The sequence below is a fragment of the Hyaena hyaena genome, unplaced genomic scaffold, assembly GCF_003009895.1.
Source record: "Hyaena hyaena isolate Hyena2069 unplaced genomic scaffold, ASM300989v1 scaffold_882, whole genome shotgun sequence".
Classification (NCBI taxonomy): Eukaryota; Metazoa; Chordata; class Mammalia; order Carnivora; family Hyaenidae; genus Hyaena; species Hyaena hyaena.
This window is the reverse complement of record NW_024081513.1, coordinates 644,814-656,407: the sequence shown is the minus strand read 5'-3', so window position 1 is coordinate 656,407 and position 11,594 is coordinate 644,814. Positions and strand designations below refer to the sequence as shown.

The following is an 11,594-nucleotide window of genomic DNA, read 5'->3' as shown; positions in this document are numbered from 1 at the left end:
TCAATGATACCATTGCTCCATTGACTGGAGCAAGCTGATGTTTACTTTTACTGATGGATTGCTCTGTAATAGTCACAATGTTAAGTGCTTGTGAATATGTCATCTTATTTAATTTTTGTTGAAGATTTGTGAACTGTGTATACAATTTTATAGATAAGCTGGTCTCCTGGGAGGTAGGTGTAGCCTCAAGTGAAATTAAGTAACTTCTGTGTAAGGACACACTAGCTCACTGGTAAATGGCGGGGCTGAAATGCAGACATGGGTCTTTTCAAATCCAAACTGCTTTTAAGCAGTTTTTGTGAAGTCCACGTTTAAAAAAAGGAAATGATTGCCGCAGAAGTAAGGGTCTAATTTGTTTCTTATATATTAGGCTCAACTTTAGTCTAATGGAACACCAACCTAGCAGCAGCTTAAAGTAAAAATAAAGCTCTCTAAAAATAAGTAAATATAAGGTATTTTAAGTTATTCTAAAATAGGGAAATAATAAAAACCTTTTATTAATATTAATACATTACCAATATATCTCTTCATCCATCTGGAACAAGTTTCGTTGCCTCCTCAGACTAGTTTCTAGAACACCTTTCTTCTGTTTTCTGGAGGACCCGCAAACCCTCTTGTTTCTCACTCACTCAGTTCTGCACTTTGGCCACACGCTGCTTTACGTTCTGAAACCGCATCAGTATTGATGTGTTTACTCGCATTCACTCATTTGTCTGCTGCTTTCTGTTTTTAAGCACTGAGTGTCAAATCACTAGTAGCAGAGAGTTTTGAAGATTTTATTTAAAAAAAAAGACACTCAGAATGTATTATTTGCATTTTTGTTTGTAATGAGTATTAAAAATACCAGTTGTCAGAAGAGGACGTTTTCATTGAATCCTCCTTTTTCCCTGCCTTGGTTATTTGCTGTAGCTGGAGAAACACAAGATCGAAAAGCAGAAGAGGGACTTGAGAAACCCCAGAAAGACTCTTGATGACGAAGGAAACAGCAGCAGTCGTTCTTCTGGAATCACAGGGACCACAAATAAGAAAGACATTGCCAAACCAAGACCTGGCGAAAAAAGCAGAAAAAATCTTCAGTTATTGAAGGACATGCAAACCATACAGAGTTCATTACAAAGCAATAGTTTATGTTGGGATTACTGATTGGTACCAGGTCATAAATTCTATTCACGTAATCTGTACCTCAGCAATTAGATTTTGGCAATTTACGCTCCAGGTCTCATACTCTCTTATGTTGGAATTAATGAATAACAGGTGTTAAGGAGCCCAAGCTTCATTACACAGGCTTCCTGTGTTACTCATCATGACTAAATGTTAAGCCACCTAAATGGAAACCAGGGGAGTTTTAAAGGCTAGGAAGCCACACACTCTGCTTCTTTGAGATGAATTTGCTGTACTGATATACTGCACTTTGTCAACAAATTACCAATTTTTTACTTGTGGGTGTGATTTTTAAAAAAAAAATTCCTTAGATATCTAAGTAAAATTAGGTTTAAATTATCAAAATATGAGGCTGTCCCATAGGCACTGTTTGCTTAAAAAGTCTCATTTTTAACCTTCCCTGGCATAAATCGCCCATTTCTCCTTTCCAGTACATCCATTAAATATACTTTGTTTTGATTATGGATGGGGGTTTTCTGTATTTAAGTATTTATATGTATTTAAGAGGATTTGTTTTGCGTTTTGACATTTCGAACATTGATCATATTAAGTACACTTCTCTTGAGGTAATCTATCATTAAAATTTTTTGAAAGACCCAAGCATTCATTGTCAGTTAACTGCAAAAATTACAAAAGCATTTTTAAACTGTGAACAAATTATTAATGAAGTATATGAGGTTTCTGAGTGCAGAAAAGAAGTATTCTATAGCATATGCATATGTTGTTGTTAAATAATACCTGTTTGTAATCATGCTATTCAGTTCAAGGCATTGTGGTTTTTAATCTTAAACTTAGAAGAGCTCCGTGGCCCTGTTACCGGTATATAGGTGAGTGCAGTATTAACTGTACATGCGCCATTGTCATTGTGTTAATAATGTAAATCATAATTTTGAATAGATCAAGACATGTTAACTTTTTATAAATTTGCCATTGAAGTCAATAAAGCAGCTTTATTAAGGAAACACTGAGATTTTCCTTAACAGCCTGTTACTAAAGGCTCTATTTGTCGTAATCTGTCCAAAAAATGCATTTCTAAATAGGACATTGGTGTATTTTAAGAAACGATAAGGATATATGATATTACATAATTTATTTGCCTTTCTCAAGCTCACATAGAAACTAAACCCAACAAGACTCAACTGTCTCAAGGCCTATACTAAGATACTCTAAAGAGTACTAATGAGCACATTAACTACATGTTAATGAGATTCCTTTTTTATGCCTCCCCTGGGATCAAAATGGAGTTCTGGGCTTTTATCTGGGTAACCAGCATGAAATGCAGTGACTGGGCACTAAGCTTGTTAGGCCTCTTAATTGAGTTAATTTTTTACAGAGTTCTTGATTTAGGGTTCTTCAATTTGGAGCTATTTGTGAATGTTCTGAATTTATATGTAAACCTTTGCTTGAATGTGCAGTTTTGTATCTTCATTGAATTCACAACAGTGAGCCCAAAGACCCAAGGAATCACTGCTCTGGTGATATGGAAAATATTTCTTCCGTCTCAACCACCATTCAACTATTAAACTTTTATTGTCTCTGTGTTTGAATTTCAGGTCATTAAATTGTAGGACACTCGTTTTGCATTGTAGTGGCTCTACGTCCTAATTAGAAGCTTAATGGTGTTAAAACCCACCCCATCCCTTGGGTAGGAGTCAAACTAAAATATCCACTCCAGCCTTTAATATGCTCAGGTGAGAACTGAAAATATGAAAATGCCAATACCGCTTCGGTTTCCTTGTCTGAGAGTTTATAGCAGAAGAGTATGTGGTTACACATCTACTTCGGTTGTAAGATTACTGTTGAAATTCATTTCAAATACAAGTATCTTCTATGTTTAAGATGCCGATAAGGATACCAGACTATGTAAGGTATGCTTACAGGTAGGTGGTAGACATCTGTATTATGTCAACACTGTGTGGTGAACACAGTGGTGATAACATGGACACAGTGCTGTGGGGACACAGGAATGGGCCAGGCGTGGCAGAGAGGAGCGATGACCAGGGGATAACATCCTGGAGGGAGAAGTGGTATCTCAACTGTGGAGAACTGGAATTAGAAGGGAGAACAGTTCCAAGTCAACAGGATAAAATAGACAAAAGTGAAGAGGCCGGAATCTGCAGTTGACATGGGAGAGTTGTGACCAGCCAAGTGGTGCTGGTACATAGGTTTGCAGGTGAGAGTAGAAGGAAAGCCAGCAAGTTACAGGAGGCTAACTAGCTTAGACGTAACCACATAGGTCTCTGTTTTATAGCCCCGATGATAAAGGAACCAAGTGCACCTGCACATCCAGTGGTCATAAAGCTATAAAACAACTGTCAACTCCAAGTTCTGTTTGTGTGGATAAATATATAAAAAATACGAATACTCTCCTCCCCTGCTTCCACACCACCCCCGCAATGGTTTGCCTTTTTTTTTTTTTAAAGCTTTGTTAGAAACGTTTTAAAGATTTTAAATCATTTCTACGCCCAGCATGGAACTCAAACTCACAACTCGGAAATCAAGAGTCGTAGGCTCCACTGACTGACCCAGCCAGGTCCTCAGAAAACTTACTACAAGTGTGGTGTTTTTTTTTGTTTTTTTTTTTTAATTGAATAAATTTGACATAAAATATTGTGTAAATTTAAGATACCCAGTCTGTGACTTTGATACATTTATATATTGTGATATGACTGCTATTTTATGTTTCGTTTTACGTTTCACATACATACTTAGAGTTCAACATTGTCTATATAGTGTGCATTAGATCTCTGGCTTATCAGTGCTACTTGTTAGCAGCTTTATACCCTTAAACAACATTGGTCTTATCCTCTTCCCCCATCCCTGGTAACTACATCATCCCCTTAGTGACTACCATTTTAGTCTTTTTTACAAGTTTGACTCTTTTCCACATATAAGTGATACCATAGAGCATTCATCTTTGACTTCTCTCACTTAGTGTAATGTGCTCAAGTTCCATCCATTTTGTTGCAAATGTCAGGATATCCTCCTTTTCTTTCTTTTTAAATTTTTTTAATGTTTTATTTATTTCTGAGAGAGAGAGAGAGAGAATGTGTGAGCAGGGTGGGTCAGAGCAAGAAGGAGACACAGAATCTGAAGTAGGCTCCAGGCTCTGAGCTGGCTGTCAGCACAGAGCCCAATGCAGGGCTCGAACCCACAAACCGTGAGATCATGATCATGACCTGAGCCGAAGTTGGACGCTTAACTGACTGAGCCACCCAGGCGTCCCAGGATATCCTCCTTTCTAATGGCTGAATAGTAGTCCATCGTGTACCTATAGCACATCTTTTTTTATCCATCCATTGCTGGGCACTTAGGTTGTTTCTGTATCTTGGTTATTGTTAATAATACTGTTGTAAACATGGGAACGCATACATCTCTTTGAAATTCTATTTTGATTTCCTTTGGGTACATATCCAGGAGTGGAATTGCTGGATCATAAGTACATCTAGTTTTAATTTTCTGAGGATATAGCATATTGTTTTCCATAGTCGTCAGAACAATTTGCATGCCCACCCACAGTGTATAAGGATTCCCTTTTCACCACATCCTTGCCAGCACCTGTTGTCTCTTCTTCATGTTAGCCCTTCTGAGAAGTGTGAGATGAGAACTTGTGGTTTTGCCTTGCATTTCCCTGATTAGTAATGTTGAGCATCTTGGATGTGCCAATTGGCCATTTGGATATCCTCTTTGGAAAAAAATGTCTATTTAGTTTTTCCTGCCTAACTTTTAATCAGATTGTTCACTTCTTTTTTATTTAGTTGTATGAGTTCTTTATATATTTTGGATATTAACTCTTTATCTGATAAATGGTTTGCAAGTATTTCTCCCATTCTGTAGGTTGTCTTTTTTAAAAAAATTCTTTTTTAACATTTATTTGTTTTTGAGAGACAGAGATAGATCATGAGCAGGAGAGAGGCAGAGAGAGAGAGAGGGGGAGACAGAGAATGCAAAACAGGCTCCAGGCTCTGAGCTGGCTGTCATAACAGGCTGATGTGGGGCTCAAACCCACGGACCACGCGATCGTGACCTGAGCTGAAGTCAGACGCTTAACCAACTGAGCCACCCAGGGCCCCTGTGGGTTGTCTTTTTACTGCTTGTGGGTCAGCTTCTGAGTTTGATGTAGTCCCATTTGTTAATTTTTCCTTTTGTTTGTGCTTTTGGCATCCTGTTGAAAAATCATTAACAAGACCAACATCAAGGAGCTTCCTCCTATGTCTGCTAGGAATCTTACGGTATCTGGTCTTATATTTAAGTGGTTGATACATTTTGAGTTAATTCTGTGGGTGGTGTGAGATAGGGGTCCAATTTCATTGTCCTCTGCATGTATTTTTCCAGTTTTCCCAGCACCACTTGTTAAAGAGACTGTCCTTTCCCCATCAGGTATTCTTGGCTCCCTTGTCGAGTATTAGTTGACTGTATATGCCTGGGTTTAATTCTGGCCTCTGTTCTGTTCTATAGGTCTGTGGAGTTTTTATTTTTTTTTGTGCTACTACCATACTGTTTTATTACTCTGGCTTTGTAGTATACAATTGACCCTTGAACAACAGTTTGAACTGTGTGGGTCCACTTACACATGAAATTTTTACAATACTGTAAATGTATTTCTCATGATATTCTTAACATTTTTTTTCTCTCTGGATTATTTTAAGAATACACTGTATAATACGTATACAAAATATGTGTTTCTCAACTCTTTATTATTGGTAAGGCTCCTAGTCAACAGTAGTTTATTAGTAGTTAAGTATTGGGGGAGTCAAAAGTTACACTAGGATTTTAAACTGTATGAAGGAGACCCCCTCATACCCCTAAATGCCCTGTTGTTCAAGGATATCTTTGGTGTTGGTCTTTTTCTTGGGATTACTTTGGGTATTTGGGGTCGTTTGTGATTCCACAAAAATTTTCAGATTGTTCTATTTTTGTGAGGAATGCCTTTGATATTTTAATGGGTATTGTGTTCAATCTGTAGATGACTTTGGGTAGTATGAACATTGCAACAACATTCTTCCAGTCCATCAACACAGGATATCTTTCCATTTGTTTGTCTTTGATTTCTTTCTGCAAAGTCATATAGTTTTCCCATTGTAGAGATCTTTCACTTGTTTAAATTTATTCCTTAGTATTTTATAGTTTTTTTATGCTATTGTGAATGGTGAGGTAGTTTATTTTTCAAATGTTTCATTAGTGTAAAGGAATGCAACTGATTCTGTATCCTGCAACTCCCCTGAAATTGATTAGTTCCAACAGTCTTTCATTTGACTTGGATTTTTCTACATATAAAAACATTTCACCAGGAAATTGAGACCATTTTACTACTTCTTTTCCAATCTGGATATCTTTTATTCCTTTGTGTAGCTAGTAATTCTAGTAATGTTTTGAATAGAAGTTAAGAGTGGACATCTTTTGTCATGTTCCCAATCTTAGAAGAAAAACTCTAATTTTTCTCCAGTGAGTATAACGTTAGCTCTGGCTTTGTTGTGTCTGTCTTTTATTATGTTGAGGTGTGTTCCTCCTGTATCCAGTCTGTTAAAGGTTTTTATCATGAATGGCTGTTGTATTTTGCCATTTTTTTGGTGTCTATTGAAATAATTGTGTGGTTTTTATGTTTCATTTTATTGATAAGTATTACATTTATTGATTTGTATACGTTAAACCATCCTTGCATCTCGGATAAATCCCACTTGGTCATGATGTATAATCCTTTTAATTTGTTCTTGAATTTAGTTTGCTAATATTTTCTTGAGAATTTTTGCATCTGTGTTCATCAGGGATACTGGTATATAGTTTTCTTGTGGTTTCCTTTTCTGGTTTTCGTATTAATGTAATGCTGGCTTTGTAGAGTGAGTTTGGAAGTGTTCATTCCTCCTTGAGAATTTGTAAGAGTTTGAGGAATATTGATGTTAATTTTTCTTTAAATATTTGGTTAGAAATCTCCAGTGAAGGCCTGTGCTGGTAGTTTTTTGATTCCTGATTCAGTCTTTTTACTCAGTGGTCTGTTCAGGTTTTCTCTTCCTGATTCAGCCTTGGTGGGTTGTATGTTTCTGGAAATGTGTCCATTTCTTCTAGGTCATGTAATTTTTTGGCATATAATTACATTAGTTTTTTATGATCCTGTGTATTTCTGTGGTGTAAGTTTTATTTCTCCTCTTTTATTTCTAATTTTGAGTCTTTTTCTTAATCTGTCAATTTTATCTTTTCAAAGAAATAGCTCTTAGTTTAGTTGATCCTTTTGTTTTTCTGGTGTCTGATTTATTTCTGTTCTGATCTTATTAATTTCTTCCTATTTTTTTTTTTTTGGATGTTTTATTTGTTTATTTTGAGAGAGAGACCAAGGAGGGGGGGAGAGGGAGGGAGGGAGGGGGAGAAAGAGAGAGAGAGAGAGAGAGAGAGAGAGAGAGAGAGAGAGAGAGAGAATCCCAAGCAGGCTCCACACTGCCATTGCATAGGTGGACGCAGGGTCCAAACCCATTAATCATGAGATCATGAGCTGAGCCGAAAATGTAGAATCGGATGTTAACCGACTGAGCCACCCAGGCACCCCTAATATTTCCTTCCTTCTGGTTTGTTCTTTGTTGGGTTTCATGAGGTATAAAGTTAGATTATTTGAGATTTAATTTCTTAACCTCTGTGTTTATTACTGTAAACTTTCCTTCTTTCCCTTTTCTTTTTTGATCTATTTGTTGTTTAGAAGTGTATTGTTTAGGTTCCACATATTTATAGATCTTGTCGTTTCTTTCTTGTTGATTTCCAGTTTCATATTATTGTGGTCAGAAAAGATAGTTGGTATGATTTCAATATAAATTTGCTAAGAATTGTGTCCTATGATCTGTCCTGGAAAATGTTCATGTGCACTTGAGAACAATGTATATTCTGCTGTTTGATGAATTGTTCTGTGTTTGTCTAAGAAGTTTATTTGCTCTAAAATATGGTTCAGTTCCAGAGTTTGCCTTGTTGATTTTCTTAACCCAGAGCCTTAGACCACATGGCCACTGTATTGTACATCTTCCTTGTTGACTTTCTGTCTGGACGATCTTCACTTTAGTGCTAGTGGGGTGTTCAAGTCCCCTATTATTTTATTGTCTCTTTCTCCCTTAAGACTTGTATTTGCTTAACATGTTTCGGTGGTCAGGTGTTAGCATCATATATATTTAAGATTGTTAAAATTTTTGTGATGCATGGACCTCTTTATCATTATGTAATGACGTTTGTCAGTTTTACCATTTTTAGCTTGAAGTCTTTTGATATCCACTTGCCTTGAATATCATCTTCCATCCTTTCACTTTGAGCCTACATATTTTTAGAGCTGAAATGAGTGTACTGTAGTGAGCATATAGATGGGTCTTTTTTACCCATTGGCCACTCTGTGCCTTTTGCTGGGTGAGTTCAATTCATTTTACATGTAGGGTGATTATTGATATGTGAGGACTTGCTACTGCCATTTTATCTTTTGCTTTTAGTTATTTTCTCTCCACTGTTTCTTTTTCCTTTTTTTACTGTCTACCTTTGTAAGCTGATGTTTCTCCTTGGCTATTTGCTCAGTCCGTGTTTTGTTTTGTTTTGTGTCTCCTCTAGATTTTTGGTTTGTGGTTACCAGAAGGTTTAGGCAAAATATCTCGTTCATAAAATAGTCATTTTATGCTGATAAAAATTTATCTTCATTTAATTATCTTATTCCTCCCCTTTTATACTTTTGGTTTCATAAATTATGCTATTTGGTTTCACTGTTATGCTGTGAATTGTCAAATGTTAACAGCTATTGTTATTTTTAATGTTTTTTTAAATGTTATACTGTAATTATAGTTTAAAACAGTTATTTCTGTCTCTTGATGCCCTTTTCATCCTTTCAGCTTGAAGAGCTACTTCCAACATTTCAGCCAGTGTTTGTGGTGGTGAATTCACACATTTTATTGGTTTGGGAAATCCTTTCTTTTGCTTTCATATCTGAAGGATAACTTTGTCACTTAAGAGTGTTCTTGCCTGGCAGTTTTTATCTTTAAATTGTTTAAATTTTTAAATTGTTGGAATGTCATTCCATTCTCTCCTGGGGTGTAGAATTGGTGCTGAGAAATCTGATAGCCTAATGGTTTGGGTTCCTTTGTTTTTAACTTCTCTCCCCCTGGCTTTTTATCATTAAGTTTTGACAGTTTCATTATAATTTGCCTTGGAGAAGGTCAAGTTAGCTTTGTATTCTTGTATATTCAGTTCCTTCCCCAGGTTTAGAAAGTTCTCAACCATTATTTCCTTCTATAAACACGCTGCCTCCTCTCTTTTTCTGGTCTACCCTTTAATCTTATAGTGGCTTTTCTAATGGAGTCTGATAGTTATTGTAGGTATGTTCACATTTTAAATATCTTCATTCTCTCCTCTTCCACCTGTCTTCTGGCTTGCTTATTTTCTCTTCCATCTGATCCTGCTCCTCCATTTCCAGGGCTTTCTAATGCATTCTTCATCTCATTTTGTCTTTTTAGTTGTTTTTTAGAATTTCAATCTCTTTGGTAAAGAGATTGAACTCCTTTTGTTCATTAATTTTATTCCTAAGCTCAATGAATTAATTGCCTTTCTGAATTTTCTTGTAGGCTGATATTTTGGATTGTCAGATTGCAGTATTCCATGTCTTTGGGTGCACCTTTTGGGGAATTGTCACTGTACCCTTAAGATACTGTATTGCCATGATTTTTCATAGTGTTTGATGAAATGTGCCTGTGCTGCACATTTAAAGTAGCAGCACCTTTCTTATTTTGGTAAGGCTTTGTTTCCTTTGGTTGACAATTAGAAGACTTTCTTCTGTTTTCCAGAAGGTGGTGCTATAGCACAAGTGTTGGGGTTTTACTGGAAGTGACTGCCCAAGTTGGAAGTCTGCATTAAAAAGATGGCATTTAAAAACAGACTGGGAGCAGGGTGTGGGTTGGTGTGTGCCTAGCACTTAGGGCATTAGGTGTGTTCACGGCCTGCTGGGGCCATCGCAGATTGGGGGGTTCCCAGAGGTTCACGGATGGACCTCTGGCTGGAATCCCAAGACATATGAGAGAAAACACGTCCCTTCAGCAATCTTTGCCTTTTTAATTCCCCTCTACTCGTCAGGGAGGTCTCCAGAAATCTGAGTGTCCCTGAAAAACAAGAGAACCCTCCAGCTGCAGCCCATGCAGCTTTTCTACTGCCTCTGCTAGGGAGATGGCCACTCTCACTGCCACTGCAACTCCCCTGGTTCCATAGCCTCCCTGGACTTCAGGTGCAGAGATGGATGTCCCGGTGTCATGTGCAGAGGCACTTATATTGAGTCGTGGATCTCCAATTGTAAGTCGAAGGGGAGAGAGGAATGTCTCATGCCATTGTGATGCTGACATCACCACCAATGGAGTATCTAAAATGTGCTCACTTTGGAGACTCCTGCAGAAGGTGAAAGGAAGACCCTGGAAGGTTTAAACATTATACGTGATTTGCATTTAGATTGCTCTGGCCTTTAAATGGAACGTAAAGTGGATGTGGGGGTACTGAGACCGAGTTTTAATTCTTGATCTCTTCAGGCATCTGTAGTCTTTTATGTGGTATCAGACGAAGATGACAAAGGCTTAAATGTCGGGAGCCATTTTCTGAACTCATAGGTTGAGTAAGAACTCCTTATGAGGTCAAGGTAAGTTGCATGGACTCTTACATCAAATGGTGACCCCGATATCCACCCCCACCCAATTATTTCAGCTTGAGTACCAACCCCAAGTCACCTTGTTAATTGGTATGGGGAGTGACTCATTCTGGCCTTGATATGATGACTGCACTTTGTGAAGGAAAAGTAAGGTAAGAACTTCTTTTATGGTAATAGGAGCAATACTGCATTCCTGAAAGATTTGCTTTTCTTCATACCTCCCATTAAGCGATGAGCATAACTTTTGCCTTTACTATGCTAATGCCACCTCAGGGCTGTTCCCCATCCTTTTGCATATCAATGTCCTGGGAACTTTTTACTGATAAAAGGATTTATCATCAGAACGCCAAAAATAGAGTCTCAGTGCAGGAAGGCCTGGAACAATGTCAAGCCTTTCTCATCCCTCACTGACACCATCCATTTTGGGACCCCTGGACCTGGCCGGAGTTGGACTCCGGCACTTAAGTAAGGAAATTGGTAGAATGGACAGGAAAGAATGGATCTATAAAATATCTGGAATAGAAAACTTAGCTCTGATAGGCTGGCCACTTAAATACGATTACTAATTTTTTTTATTAGTGTGATATTTGTTATGTCACAGACTAAATCATTTTGGTACTGATTTTGCTAATACTGGATTTACTGAGAGAAATTCTAGTTCCTCACTGCAAGACCCAAGAATAGGGACTTAAGGTTCAGTCTATGGTGAATTAACAAATGAAAAAATACTTCATTTTGGAATTCTGTTTGATTTGGGTATTAGAAGCAAGCAAAATGGGTTCAAACTGAACATCTC

At 37.4% G+C, this 11,594-nt stretch overlaps 1 protein-coding gene across 2 annotated transcripts in view; it reads right to left on the bottom strand.

The window, feature by feature from the left end:
* Positions 1 to 764: 764 nt before the first annotated feature.
* The window catches only part of MTMR2 (myotubularin related protein 2), a 132,349-nt gene continuing 121,519 nt past the window's right edge, over positions 765 to 11,594 (bottom strand). For both annotated transcript variants that reach the window (XM_039220322.1, XM_039220323.1), the window contains one exon: positions 765 to 1,048. In XM_039220322.1, coding sequence (XP_039076253.1) covers positions 835 to 1,048 — 214 coding nt within the window. In that variant the 3' untranslated portion in view covers positions 765 to 834. The remainder of the gene's footprint in view (positions 1,049 to 11,594) is intronic.